Source organism: Mercenaria mercenaria, chromosome 2 (genome assembly GCF_021730395.1).
Source record: "Mercenaria mercenaria strain notata chromosome 2, MADL_Memer_1, whole genome shotgun sequence".
NCBI classification, from domain to species: domain Eukaryota; kingdom Metazoa; phylum Mollusca; class Bivalvia; order Venerida; family Veneridae; genus Mercenaria; species Mercenaria mercenaria.
In genome coordinates this window covers 63,313,007-63,329,487 of record NC_069362.1, presented here as the reverse complement: position 1 = coordinate 63,329,487, position 16,481 = coordinate 63,313,007, and the positions used below count along the sequence as shown (strand labels likewise).

General features: G+C 32.3%; 1 protein-coding gene across 1 annotated transcript in view; it reads right to left on the bottom strand.

Moving 5' to 3' along the window:
- Window positions 1-15,774, bottom strand: part of LOC123562789 (diencephalon/mesencephalon homeobox protein 1-like) — a 30,779-nt gene extending 15,005 nt beyond the window's left edge. The window contains exons 1-2 of the mRNA XM_045355383.2: window positions 15,444-15,774; window positions 14,033-14,141 (exon numbers count right to left, since the gene is read on the bottom strand). Of these exons, the coding sequence (XP_045211318.2) occupies window positions 14,033-14,117 (85 nt within the window). The 5' untranslated portion in view covers window positions 14,118-14,141; window positions 15,444-15,774. The remainder of the gene's footprint in view (window positions 1-14,032; window positions 14,142-15,443) is intronic.
- Window positions 15,775-16,481: the final 707 nt, after the last annotated feature.

Below are 16,481 nucleotides of genomic sequence, written 5' to 3'. Positions count from 1 at the left end.
GATCAAAAGTGATGACATATGTTACCCTATAAGTGAGGTATGAATATGTCTGGCTACACTGAAACTAAAAATCTTGTAACTGCGAATAACTAAAAATACTTTTCGAGAATTTGTAACGGGACTAGACAATAATGGAAGATTATAGAGATAGACAGACAGATAAACACACGAGTACTGAGTATTTTAGAAAAGTACTCACTACTCCTGAGTACAAGTACCAATATTTTTTTCCATTTAGTCCAAAGAATGTGTGGTCTTAATAACTATGTTCCACATGTATAGCTCGCACATGAAAGTAAGAATATGTCTTTGCAAAATACATGTATGGTATCACTGCTTTTCCTACAAAATAGCATTCTAAGTGATGCTTTCCTCTCACTTACTGTCGAACGAGGTGCGAGACAGGCTACTAGGCTCACCGATATTTTTCTAAGATTGAACAAGCATATATATCTTCATATTCCCGTGCACTTTCTGAGGAAATCTTAGACTTCTATTACTAATTCTTGTTTAGATTTGTTAAGTAGACTGTCTTGGTGAAAACAGTGATACATCCATTCTTTGGTCCAAACAGAATAAAGTCTGTTAATTCAGACCGGAGTTATTTTTATTATTGCTAAAAGTAGCGCGCCAGGGGTCTGTCTCAGAAGTTACTGTCTGGTCGCTCAACAGTTTCCTTATTGTTCCGCCTAACAATATATTCTCATCATTATTCAATCAGACCTACTAAACACGTTCGTTTTTCAAACATGTCACATTTGTGTTTCAGAATACATCAGATTTTTTATCATAAGCCATGATTTTAACTTTATAAAAAGCTCGATATTAGTGATTCAGTGGTCTACAATAGATCTTTGTTTGCTTCTTCTGCTGCATAGGCAAACAATGATGTGATCGTTACAGAGATTTTTATGCCCGAGTAAAGTCTCGAATCCACACCGCGAAGGCGCACAGCATTACCAGATCTTGGCAAGCAGTGTAATGCTTAAGTAAGTTATTTAGAGATACCATTAAAACACACTGAAAACAAGTAGCAGTGTGTCCGCTATGTTCTACTGATAGCATTGATCAATGTGTTTATAAAACTGAAGTTATATATAAGTAAAAATGTGTTTTAAATAACCATATGAAAATGTAATGTAGTGTTTGGTTACGTCCAAACATTTAAATTTTATGCTTAACAGACCTTTACTTTTCACATATATTTATATCAAATTGTTTTGAAAATTAGGGAAAATGTCTTCGGGAGTTATTAGGTTTGGAAAAACTAGTATATACAGAAAGGCACATAATATTTGATACATTTTATATGTCTATATTGCATATATGTAACATATAATCAGACAGAGTTAATAGTGTTCATACGTTAATAAAATTTATTCGGTACATGTTACGTATGTATTAAAATTTCGAAATTTGAGATATTCAGCATTTTCGAAACGAATGTTTTTTACCAAATATGCTCGTCCAAAGATGACGTCCGCTTTTAAATATTTTAAAATTCACTTTCCTTTAATAGACGTGCATGCTTTATAATAAACTGTTGTTGCAGATATATGTTTAAATTTGAAGACTGTCTTTCATATCTTCCCATCAAAGGAAGTCTGTTGTAGTCAAATAAGGTCAGTGAAGGCCGAAAATTGTGGAGGGGGACGCCATTTTTGAGCATATGCTATATAATCATATTTTTCGTAGCTACTGAATTTCTTCAAGATTGAAAGGTTAATTCATACATAAAGAATAGTTATGTCTTACTAAATACATTGTACTAAATATAAACTGCCTTACAGAAATATGAAATTGTATCGCATGTTTTGGGACACGTTGTATGACAAACCACTGATGATACATCAAACTTCTTTTTCGAAAACATTTATTTCATTTATAATTATTGCTCGTCTAGCATATCTTTCTTCAACTAGTTTTAGTTGTTAAAATGTGTGTCTCAAATATTTTCAGACTAAATACAAAATGTTGCTCTATTTCAAACGAGTTTATCTTTTTTTTTTCAGTTCTCGGAATTAATCATGAAAAAATTAAAGATAAGTTGTATGTCAATAAACTGATGAAAAGTATATGTCACGGTTATGAAAGGAATACTTCCGTGTTTCGAACGTAACAACCTATCTGAAAGTCTCTATACACGGGTATAGACTATGAAAGCATACTTCTATAAAGTATAAATTTCGAACTGAATTTTTGCTTTGCGTGGTAACCAAAATCCTGACAAAAACAGAAATTTCAAGCAGTTCTTTTAAAATCGCGTTCAGACGATCTCAATGTAATTCTTTGTTTCCAAACCGAACAGAGATGCGTGCGGACGCGGTAACTGAATTTACGTAAAACAATACATGTACCACGAACGGAGAGCCAAAGGATTTTTCAAATACAGATGTCGTCTGCATTTCAGTTTATTCTCCCGGAAGAATCTTAATTCAGATGAATCCTTTTATGACAGTATGAGTCGAGAATCTTCTTAAAGTCCATTTGAGAGACTATACTTCTCGATATGCGACTGGATAGCTGTCTTAACATAACCTCTTCAAAACACAGTAATATCTGAAGTTCTTTAAAGCATAGCACTTGAAGAGGACCAATTGTTCCGTAAATGAAATTATTCTTAAAGCTATTATCGTTAAATACGAGATTCTCGCACTTCAACGTGACAGAGGAGATCCAAATGACGGATGGCCTATTAATGAATATTTAGTCTCATTTAACTTATTATATTATTATTTTATCATTAAGACTTCTCAATGGGGATATGCTTTTACGAAGAAATAGTGAAACGTATTTGAAGAATGTAATTCTGACAAAGAACTTCTGTAGTGCTATGTTGAAATTCTTGCTTCAACATTTTCGATTGTCCTAACTTTTCAAAATAGCTTAGGAAACTCCATATAATGTAAAGTTGAATAGGACAACAACTTTATTAGAGAATCACCCTGTGCATGCAGTCACCGATATGTCGTATAAATGTTCCACAATACGAATCGGGACAAAATCAGTCCCATCACACTTATTGTCAAAAGCTATCATTGCTCCATTTTAGCACAGTATTTAAAATGAAATACAAGAAAAGTGGCAAAGAAATAATGGAAGTATAATCTCCATAAATAATAAGATAAAAGGGGTTTTCAAATATGAGGTCTAATCCTTTCCTGTATACCTCTTTTCAAAACTGATGGGTAATAGGACTGGGTAAGCATGCCATAATTCGTTTTCCGAAATGTTGGACTAAGAATTTTTTTCTGAATCAGCACCAACGCAGCTTTTAAATATTGACGTTTTCGGTTACTTAAGTAAAACCTGTTCTACTTTGTCTTTACATGAAAAGGTACAGAGCCCCTTAAAGTGACATTCGATTATTTGTTTAAATGTTATTTCGTTAAAAATAAATTTTATTTCGAAAGTACTATCATTTCTTGAAAACAGAAAATATGATTTCGTAATTACGAAATGCTTTTCCTAAAAAGGAGGTTATGTATTTCATAAAAGCGAAGTATTGTGTTTCATAAAATGTTTTTCGTAAAAACGAAATAATATCTCGTCTTTTACGAAATATTATTGCGTTTTAAGAAATCATGTACTTTTATTCTAGATGTTACGTTCCTTTTTACTTCGTAAATACGAAATATTATTTCGTAAGAAATGAACTACATTTCGTATAAATTTACGAAATCAAAATAAAAGAAACGTTTGAAATTAAAGTACACATTACTACGTAAAACGCAATACTAGTTTAAATACATTATTTCGTAATTACGAAATGTATTTCCTTTTTACAAAGTCTAAAATATTACAAAGTCTAAAATAAAAGTGCCGTATATCACTTTAGGGGCTCAGTAAGAAGCCTTTTTCAAGTGTTAGAAACATTTCCAAACCCTTAATATATTTAGGCCATCAGAGAACTATATAGATGTGGTTTATACGTTATAAAACGCAAAATTTGATAGTTTTCTTAAAAATGTACGCCTTGCACATAATTGTTTCATTTGAACAATTCAATCTCCACCTTCATCTAATTAGTTTTGCCTATTACAGATTAAAATGTCTTCGACACTGAACATCAATTTGAAAATTATAACAATAATTTCAAATTGGTGTACATTAAAAGAATATAAAGGTGTCTGATTTGAAAGTAAAACACCCAGAGCTCATCCGTTCTAACAATATCAAAGTGCTCCGAAAATTCACTTAAAAGTAGATCAATTAAATACTGAAATCTCAACTTACAAGAAAACATGTTTAATTCTGTACGTTCCCGCCTGATTAATGTAATTATAGTCAAATCAATACCTTGGTTTAATTAATGTAATTTGATTTAAATAGAACGGTGCATGTTCCTGTTAAGACATCCGCGCAAGAATCGTCAATTGAAAACGTATTTGTGTACACTTTCACCGGTGAAATCCTGGAAAAGTGGAAGAAGAAATACGGCACAGCTAACGCATATTGAAATGTAATTTCCTTAACAACATTAGTTAGGTTAATTACGTTGATTAGGAACAATGATGTGCTTAAATTTGGTTCACAAATCCAATTTTGTCGTACAGATTTTGACTTTTAACCCCTTGATAGATTTTGTAAGATTGCTCCGGAATGAAGCTTCGTTGATTGCCCTGGGAACGTGGCGGCATCTTTGTGCCCACTAAGGCACGAAGACGTGTAAATTGAATTAATGTGAAGGTGTGCGCGTGGAAATGTTCTCTCAAAGGGTTTGAGAACAGCGATGTTGCACAGAATAGAACAGACAGTTGCAATGTGCGCCGCGGAGAGAAGGCACATTTCTTGCCTTCAATTAAGTGAAAAAAAAATCGAATTTTAAAATTCTTAGAGGGATGGACTATTTTTGCAACTAACCGGAATAAAGATGCACGATTAGGCTGCATTCTGCCCTGGTCTCACTCTATACTATAGAATTACATACTTACAAGGCAGTACCGTGCAAAACAAAAAATAATGTATTAAACTCTTTAAAAGTAGCACAATTCCACGAATTCTATCAAACATTGCCAAAGGACAATCCCTAAAAATCATCGAATGAATTATCGTTTACACTTGTATGCTTTCCAAAACAGACACGACAACATTTGAACGTGCTTTAAGACCTTCATACATTGTTTCAATTAAGTTCAAGTAAAATGCAGTTGGTCGTTGAATTTTGAAATATTAGTATGGGATGCACATCAAGAAAAGCCACTCAGAAAATACAGTTACTTTGCACAGTGCACGTTATAAAGAAAATGGTTTAAATCATAATAAGCGCTTTGTTTAAATGTATAAAAAGATTAAACAATGTTAAACAGTGAAAAAAACGTATCGTTTTTGTTCTTCAGAAGGTAATTTTTCATGTTAGTAAATAAAAATAAAATAGCAAGTGATTATGTTTTGGGCTTAATTTATTTATAAAAACAGTCTTAAAGTTTACTAAACATGTACAAACGTTGTTTACTGTGTTATCGCGCATGCACAATAGAAAGGATATAGCGTACTTGAACACATCAAGGTTGTCGTGTATGCTTTGTTGTTATAGAATGTTAGACGCATTAAGGATCAGTGTCCGTGCGTACAAAATTTCGTGTCATTGCCATATCTCTGTCACTCATCAAGGGATTTAGAAGTTATTTTGAAATAAACCTTAACTATAATATGAAAAATTACCGCACCAAAAACATAATTCCTTCGGTTTAAGACTAAGGTCACACACTGGAATTGTAAATCAATGTAGTCAGTTTGTCCGGTCAAGATATTTTGGAATAATCTGGCATAAAATGGCAATGTGTTGAGCGCAAATACTCGTTGCCAGCCATATCTCCCAGGTCAAGATCCCATTGCTCTGACGTCCGTCTAAGAATTATGAACTTATTTGGTGTAAACGGTCACTGTAACTTGCCACGTGTCGCGATCCATAACTCTTAGGTCAGTATCTTCAGACACTTTTTCGCGTCCGGTTCTTAACTCTTTCAATGTGTATGGAATTTTGAAATGATTTTCGGAAACTGTTGTCATAATATGACACATTACATTAGGATCAAACAGGAGGTTACATGCTTAATAGATTGGGTGATCAAGTATTAATTACCACTAATGAGAACTTCTCCAAGAGCCACATACAGATCGGTCGTCTGTTCATTGGGGCTCAATGTAGTGCACCCCTATGCCTGTCACTTATGTGTTATGATCACACAATGAATTACGCATAATTTCGGTCAAATCTAAGTCTTAAATTGTAAGTCATACACTGGCCTTTAAGAAACAGGTTTTTTCATTACCTGGTGATCAATGTATAATGTGACAGCAGTCAACAAGAATACTATTTTTTAATACCATCTTTTGCCAATTTAAATCTTCCTCGTTGTAGTTTTAGACGTACGTGAATTTCCTATTTAAGTCAAAAACTTCAATTCAAAACAATATGACGATAACTTCGAGGTTCAAAAACTCACATTCGCAGCCCTCGTGTACAACAGTTTTCATGAATGTTTAAATCATTTTACCTAACCTAGTCGGCTTATTTATGCCAAAGAATATGACAGTTATGTGTGTTAATGGGCTTTGTTTAAGATCTGTTGCATGAAATAACCGTAGATAGGTGTTACTTTGGTGTTACTACTACTCATGGGTAATATTAGTTATCCGTAAAACAGCATCATAACCGGTACAATGTACATTATTCAAACACATTTTACATATGTTATAGCGGTCACCTTGTCTGGCAGTCGTCCTGAATTACTTCCGAGTACGACAATGTTCTCCACAAATAACCGAAAAAAAAGAAAAGACAGATTACACTTAAGTCACATTTAGACGGAGAGCATTCGCTCAAATTAAGAATTTTTCGAATGTCTCCATTGTTCATATTTGAGATACGCAAATAAGATTGAGGACGACACTGGAGTGTGTGTCTACATTCAATGCGTTAGAACATCTTTATAAAAGAGACTCGAGTAAATGCAAGTAAAATAATCCCAAAGTAAGTCCTTGGTTTGAAGATATGGCAAGGACACTAATCAGATAGACGGCCAACATCACTATACTACAAGTGTATACCCCTTTTACTTTGTAACTGAATTGAACAAAAAAAACTTAATGCGTATACTTGTTGTTTTATCAATAATTAGAAGAAATAATCGTAGTGCATATATAGTCGGTATTTTGCAGCTGCCATTCGAACTGCTGTTGTCTTAAGTTTATTATTTTCACAAAAAACTATCTAATCTGGTAACCCCTATCAAATTAAATATTTGTAGGAGATATATTCTTGTGATCAATGTTTAAAGAATAAAGACGTAGATACTGAATTCTTACCCTGCTAAATTTCTATAATGAACTTGTACGTCCATTTTTCAATTTTGACAGTACCATTAACTGTTAAAAGGGCTGCTTACAAAAAATATAATATCAGTCAGTCTAATTGTTGTAAGTATTAATAATTCTGAAGTAATATGGTGAAAACCCATTGCCATTTCTCGATTTGTCTAAATTTGCCAAATGGAAAATTGCCATAGCAAAAATGTCCCGCTGCATTTTTTTCACCTATTTTTGTTTTATAAAATGTTGAATATAATAGCAGTGAATATTTAAATTTTAACATTTCTCAGCATGTTTAAAAATATCTTGTGGTAGTTTTCCATTCACATGTTAAAATATTATCTTTTTGTTGCAAGACTTTGTTGGATATGTTTGTCTGCTATACAACACAAGCTGACGTGGTGATCAAAGTCTGTCTAACGATTTTTCCAATTGTTCTTGGGAGAAAAAAGGGCTATGTTATACTCCCATAGTTTGACATTTGGGATTTGCCAAAAAAAGGTTAATAGAAATTTCATATTCACCTGTATTAAGATGTAGCTGAACACTTTTGCCATGGGAATTTTCAAAACTGTGACGCGGGTATAATTAAAACCCGATAGATGAATTTTAAAAGTACAAGTTAAGAAAGAACATTTTTATATCGTAATGTTATTTAAACAAAATTGCAACTGATGTGTGTTTCAAATGACAATGTCCCGTTTCTATGTTTTGTTATCATTTAATTCGCATAATCAGTGTAAGATATGCAAGCATATATTACAAGAAACAAATATAACAAGAAAGGATTAAAAGACTGTACGTTATACTTCAAAAGTTTCACATTTTGGATTTGTCAAAAAACTGTCAATGAAAATTTCCCATGCACCTGTATCTAAAAAAATGACAAAAATGTATCGGGACACTTTTGCCATGGGAAATTTCCACTGGCGGTGCCATGGGAAATTTCTGTTGGCGGTTTTAGACAAACCCAAAATTTGTTATGGACATACTCTAAAACTGATATCAGACTTGAACTGTACTAGTTAAGAAAGAACTTTTTATACCTTATTGCTATTTAAACAATATATTACAATCTGTATATGTTACAAATATTTAGGTGTGAATACAATATGCCGTTTCTTTTCTAGGTATTATTTATTTCAATAATCAGTGAAAAATATGCAAGCATATAACAACAAAGGAGAAAAAGGACTATATGTTATACTCCAAAAGTTTGACATTTTTGGATTTGCCTAAAACGGTCAATGGAAATATCCCATGCACCTTTATCTGAAAATATCGGGAAATGTAGCTAGAAACCTTTGCCATGGGAAATATCCATCGGCTGTATATATCAAAACAGATAGAGGAATTTAATTGTATACAGAACATTTATATTATAATGTATTTAAACAAAATTACATTACATGTATATCACTTACATGTGAATCCAAAGTGCCCTTTCCTAAAACTGTGCTCTTTCTACGTATTTTCTGTTATCATTTAATCAACATAATCAGTGTTAGATATGCAAGCATATGTCAAACACAATATGGAACTTACAAGTTCAATGTGATTTTGATATTGGAATAATTATGTTGGTGAAAACTGTTTAAACTTTTAACTAAATGTCAGTTTAGATAGGGTCTAATGCTCTCTAATATAAACTTCTCCCGCGGGAAATAGTGCACACTTTCCAACTGCCCATTTTTACCATTTCCATAATCATGGGATAATTTTAACTGACACGTAAATGAAAAATATAAATGTATCGCATATAAGGTGTGGTATATGCTGCACTTATTATTATTATTATTATTATCATTATCAATATTATGCACACGACAACATTATGCATAAAACGGTCTTCTTTCAGTGCGAATTCTTTATACAGCCCATGAGATTTTTTTTCCACAGAAAAATATGTGGTCAATATATTTACTTTTGTATTCCTTTTTCTTGACTTTTGCCTTTCCTATTGTTGAAAATGTAGCAATTTGTCACAAGATGCCGATTTGATAGAACTGTGATGTAAAAGTATAGAAGGATCCTGTGTTGTTGCTGTTGTTTTTTTTTTTTCCTTAAAGAATATTTACATTTATTTTATACATATGTGCATGTAATAAAACCGTGAGAGATATATGCAATAAATAAGTCACTTTAAATCATTAGTATTTGTGGGGATTATATTTCCTGTATTGGTTGAGTCTGTCCGCGAAATTAAATACAAACGATCAAGTAAAATTCCCTTTAATTTTATATTCAGAAGTTGAAATCCACGAATTAATATCCTCAATAAATAGCCGGTTTTCCCAAACCACAAAACTAAACGGTTTTACAGTAATCAGAAACAATACCGTTTCTTTACAAGAAATTATGTATATACCCGGTTGCCCGCCCATGCTTGAACGATACTTGGAAGGGCACCCGGGATATTTCTCAAACACCAAAGTCTTAAAAAGTCGTGATAGCTTCTATACTGTGTCGATATGACACTAAACCCAATAAAACCAGCAGCAAAATTATTATGTGTAAAGAGGAACAATCTATACACCAAAATAGATAAACAAGAGTTGTCCGTAAGACAGCGCGCTCGACTTTTCTCAGGGCTTGACTCTGAATTTGAGCTTTGCCAGTAAAAAAATCCAAGTTAAAAAGGGGCATAGCTCTGTTAAAATTCAAATTATAGTTATGAGAATTGTGTCTCCTGTTGTAGACTTTGATAGTAAATAATTATTTTGAGTTTCAAGTCAAAAGCTTTAATAGTAATAGAGATATTTGACTTTATCAAAAAAAATTAACAAAAAAAAATCTAAGTTAAAAGGGGCATAATTCTGTCAAAATTCAAATCAGAGTTATGGGGATTGTTTCTCCTGGTGTAGACTTTGATGGTAAATAAGTATTTTAAGTTTCAAGTCAAAAGTTTTGATAGTAACAGAGATATTTGACTTTATCAAAACCTAACTAAAAATTCTAAGTTAAAAAGGGGCATAATCCTGTCAAAATTCAAACCAGAGTTATAGGAATTGTGTCTCTTGGTGTAGATTTTGATAGTAAATAACTATTTTGAGTTTCAAGTCAAAAGCTTTAATAGTAACAGAGATATTTGATTTTATCAAACATTTTAACAAAATTTCTAAGTTAAAAAAGGGCATATTTCTGTCAAAATTCAATTCAGTGTTATGGGGATTGTTTCTCCTGGTGTAGACTTTGATAGTTAATATGTATTTTATGTTTCAAGTCAATAGCTTTAATAGTAACAGAGATATTTGACTTTGTCAAAAACTTTAACCAAAAATTCTAAGTTAAAAAGGGGCATAATTCTGTCAAAATTCAAACCAGAGCTATGGGGATTGTTTCTCCTGGTGTAGACTTTGATAGTAAATAACTATTTTAAGTTTCAAATCAATAGCTTTAATAGTAACAGAGATATTTGACTTTATCAAAAACTTTAACCAACGGCGACGCTGACGCCGACGCCGGGGCGAGTGCAATAGCTCTACATTTTCTTCGAAAAGTCGAGCTAACAAGTTAACATAGTTTGACATTACTGAAGCTGACAAGGTATTTCAATAGTATTTTAAAGATCCACAATTTTCATTTCTTCAAAATTATTATTATTCATACAACCCAAAAGAATAACCACTTAGTAAAGCTAATGCATCGGATTTCCAAGCCTAATTTAACATTTTTAATTGAACATTTAGAAACAAAAGTATATCATGATGCAAGATTGGAATTGTCAACTACCACAAACGGAAATATCCTCCGAGCATCATCCTACGTGATCTTATATAACACTGTTTACTCGTATGTATCAGATTGACTATTTCAATATCATACTTGTACAACCGAGTGTTTAGTCATTAATGTTAGGACTTAGCTTAATTTTTTTTATTTACACTGTCCAAAGTCATTTAGCTTAAGTTTGAGGTAAACATGCCCCAGGCGGCACATGTTAACCGCTGCTTCCCTTTGCAAAGTGCTGACCGTTCTCGGACAGTATCCCTATCCTTATTTTCAACTTGATTTTGTCTGTATTATTTTATATTTTATGTATGTTGCTCTATGCCTTGGTGATGTTATGTCACAGTATTATAAAGTTTACTATTATGTAATGTTTTTTTATACAAAATATATCCTGTTGAACATTTTGACTCTACAGTCACGATTTGTTGGTGCCTGCTTTTCGGTCTGTGACTGATTGCGTTTGCTTCGAATGATTCCATCGTTACGTTATATATTAGATAACTATGCTAAGCTTTGATTAAAATGTTTTTTTAGACACATACTTCTAAATGTAGAAAATCCTCATTGAATATATATAACGTCACTAAATATATGAATTATGCGGGCACGTTGAGCTTGCTTCGCAATTAAGTGTCATTTACTAACAGTTGATTCTTAAAAATTTATACTATGTTTAACTATACATGTTTTAAATGAGTATTATTTCAAACCTGGTGCAAAGTACTATTAATCCACATGAATTTGTTAATTTTATATTTACATAAACTAAATGTGGTAGTTTTTCAATTTTTCAAATATGAAATTCGGTTCGAATATACCTTTGATTTCACGATTGTGCAACAAATTCAGACAGTAGTAGTGTTTTATTATGTTTGTACCGTTGACAGAAGGGGAGAAAAATATTCTTAACAGTCTAAATAACAGTTAAATCATCTCCAATGAAATTCAGTTACTAGCATACTACGTTCTTTCATATTCATTCCACACTGGTGCAGAGTAAATATGTTGTTGACCAAAAGTTATCGTCAGGTAAGTCCTTTGCACGAACAGACAAAGAAATTAAGTGTTTAATAAGGGAAGCGCCGGTCTAGTGGTTAAGATACCAGCCGCTCAACCCTGGATCGAGTGACTGAGTCCCATTTGGGTCACGACCACGTCTTTTCTTACAATACCAGTACTTTTCCAGTTTTCCCAGGAAGCGGACTCAAGAGTGGTTCAAATAAACTTGAAAATTAAATCACAATCGAGCTAAAATAAATTAGAATAGACTAAATTATGTTTTTTAATAATTTGAATTAAATTTCTAAGTACAATGACCGTATTATGATGTGCTATCAATTCTTGTTACTGTATATCAAACTGTGCATAGCAGAAAATCATCTTTGTTACGGAATTCAGCAGCGTATTAGCATTTAATCCAGAAATCAATTTAATCAATAAAACAAAATTGCGTCACAGTTCCAATAACCACCTACCCTAGAAAAGTCCTGTTTTAAAAAAGCGTATGCAATGACGTCAATAGGTGATTCAAGCACGGCCATCTCCTTGGTAAATGTTAATAAATATTGATTTTTGTGTATTTGGATACATTTTTAGCAATATTTAGTTATATATCTAAAACAAATTAACGCTTCTCTATAAAAATGTCATTTTGCAAGAACCCGCTGCGAAAAACTTCTCAAACAAAGATGTCAGTTAAATTTTACTTTCGTTAGTTGGTAATGAAACTTCGTACAATTATTTTATTAACCTTTAAACAGTACCTTTTAAATGTCAGGAAACAATACCAATAGAGCTCTCCCGTAATTTCTAATGTAATAAGGATATCAATACATTAGAGGAAAACTAAACGAAGATTAAAAACTAGAGAGGTCTTGGACTGATAAAAAAATCTAGACATTTTTCTGTCAGTCGTTTTTCTTTACTTTATCTCTCGATACAATAGTATAGCTAATTTACTAAGAACCCAAACTAAAACGAAGTATTAAAGATATGCTTTGTCCATACTTCACTAAGATAGAGTTTACTTCAAATGTCGAAAATCTTCATCAGATGTATTTAACTTTACTAAGTATATACATTAACTGTGTGATGCAGTAATAAATTAACAGTCGCTTGATATTTGTTTTTAAAATCCTTCCAGCTTCCTTATTGGTAGTACACATTAGTACTGTGTTTGTGTTTAGCTATGAATTCATTATACTGTATTTAATTATTTATGTATTAATTACGTACTTTTTTATTCTAATGCACAATACTGTTAATATGTATAAACTTGTTTAATTTACATTAACATAAACTAAATGTAGTAATTTTCATATTTTTAGATATGAAATTAGGGTCTAGTATACCTTTAGATGAAAAGGTTTTACAATTTTGATGGTTCTGTAAAATCTTGCCTATTTCTTTTTTCATTATCGATGTCCGTGAAGATTAAGCTGCTGACCGAACTCGTCTGGCTGAGATAGGTGCAAAAAGGGAACAACGCCAAAAGCAATATCGGCAGTTTGCCGAAGAAACTCATATGCCATCATATCAACATATATGTAGCTGTATCAAGTTTTAATTTTGGGTGTTAATGATATTTTTGAAAGTAGATTCCGTATGTTTTTGTTACAAACATTACAAATTGAACAGAATTATAAATACATGCTCAGCTTGCTTACTCATATACCTATATCAAAGGAAGATTTTGTCTTTTATGTACTGTACAAATTCCCAAAACATCTTGAACCGACAAACATTAGGAGAACACATCTTTTGCGAATACAATTGCAGAATTAATTCACATGTGCTTTTTCTCTATATGCCGTTTATCTTTGACACAATTTGTACATGAAGATCTCGTCGAATAATGAAAATAGAAAGGTGATTTACTTTTAGCGCCAAGTGCATATTATATAGTCTATTATAACATGAACAACAAGAGATTAAATGTCAAACATAGATAATAAAGTTAAATGCCAAACATAGAAAATAAACTTACATGACGGGTGTGCCTGGAACGGTAGATCCATACCCAGGGGTCGGGAAGCTGGATGCAACCCCGGCGGGCAGTGAAAACAAAACATCTTCAGTTTGTTTCAATGCCTTACCTGAAAATAAAAATATATTTCATTATAATGATACATATGAATTATAGCGTAAATATTTTATTAATTTGCAAAATAATATATTTTTATCAGAAACAAAGCCCTTCACAATCACAAATTAAAAGAAATAATGAACACGTGCAGTATTGCTTACTTTGAACATATTTGCAGGTGGTAGCTCATTGCAACTTACTATAATTCCTTCGTACACTGTATTCCAATTTTTATGTAATCCTTTAAAATTGTATCCTTAATGATTCTGAGGTCCTGTCAGGCATTAATTATGATATAAAGAGTCCTAAATCAAGTGTGCCTGTTCCAAAAACAAAAACAAAACTCTTTACCCAGTTCTAACCTAACCGCAAGTAATTATATCAATCATTAAAATTACCTTTTCTATTAATTTCTTCATTATTTTAGACGATTATTATTGTTCAGGCAAACCAACAGACATGAAAAGTATCCAAAACAATGGCTCCAAAACTCAAAACAAAAGGCCATTACTACAGAACAACAACCTATAAAATTAAAGAATATGATCTTTGTTTGTTGATTTTAATCTTTCAGCAAACATTGCTGTATATAATGTGCTCTTAAATCAAATTTCATCTTGATGAAATAATTTCATAAACGTCAATTTTTCTTTATTGGCATACTGTGCCCCGCGTTATATTGGAAGGCTGCGGAGCGTCTGGGGAGAGTCGAGCGATTACTCGGTAATTATAGGGCTGTACCTGTTGCAAGATGCTGTGGATTTTAATTAATAACAGGTATAAAAAAGAAAGATGCAATGAAAGCATAAACCGACCGCAATTTGTGTCTATAAATTTATTATTTTTTAACTGTTTCATATATTTTTCGGTTTAAAAATTAATCAATGGAGCAAACGTTTGTACATATTTTTACGCTTTGTTTCAAAGTGGCAGAAATAAACAGTTATAAATACTGGCTATTTAAAGCAATTGCTCAATATCAAAGACATCTGTAAACTTAATCTGAAACCATTTATTATTTCATTGAACTGTTAACAATTGAAAGATATTAAGGTAAAGTCACACAAAATAAGTGTGTATTCATTTCTAATGACAAACAGTACTTAAATGCGTACTGCTAAAGTATGATATAGAAAAAACGAAATTAATTTACGTACATTGTACATTTATATGTTACATAATTATACGTATATAACTTACAAACGCAAAAATGATCGGGTTTATATTTTCAAACGAACAGGAAAGTAAACTCAATCCTTAATACTTAAAATATAAAGTTTAATGTTTAAAAAAAAATAATGTAAAAACTCACCTCCCAAAATATTACAAGAGGAATTCTCTCTGTCACAAAAAAAAATCTAAGTCTCTTTCAGCACGAGATATAATTCCGTTCTATTGTTCCTGGACTTGCATGTCCTAGAGAACTTCATACAATAGAGCTGGAACTTCTGGATGAATATTGCAGCTAAATTATCAATCATAATTCAATTTTCCATCCATCGAAACCGTTCGTTCTAATACGTGGACAATGGGGTGTTCTTCATACCAGATCATAATTTGTTACCAATAATGCGCTCTGTACTCGTTCGCTAATAGCTCGCTTATTCGGTTTTTGTCACATAATGCGCAATTACGTTGCGACATCCGCCAAGGGGTCGGTCTTTAGATAGTAAAGAGAGGTGACAAACTATTGGAACTTCTCTCCGCCCAGTAGTATTGGAAATTCTGCTAGCCAATCAGGCTACTGTCGCAGAAAATAAGGGCGGGGCGCTGCTAATGGTGATATATGATATTAGTTGTTCTGCATGCAGATTGCAGAATATGGTCGTGACTCCGTCTCGAAGAATGACTTTAAAAGCACTGCAAACAGCATGTTACTTTCAAATGTAAATTTCTAGCTTGCAGATTTATACGGAATACTATTTTACTTACCCAATCGAATAAATTAAATGCATCTAACTATAATAATAAATTTGTTTACTGAATACATAACATTCTGCTAATATAGCGTACTTCTTCAGTTTTCCGAAATAGCCACCTTTCATCTGTTTTATTTACCATGAAAAGAAAAAGAAGTTCAGCATGTTTTTAGCATTTATATCAAAACAATAAACACTTCAAAATCATGTATTAACAATAAATCGTTTAAAGAAAATATGTCAATGTTGAATTGTTTCAACTCTTCACTATTCAATAGTTAGTTCTCAATTTATTTGTTATTTGGAAAAGGAAGTAAATGAAAAACGATATTTGAGCCGCGCCATGAGAAAACCAACATAGTGCATTTGCGACCAGCAAGGATCCAGACCAGCCTGCGCATCCGCGCAGTCTGGTCAGGATACATGCTGTT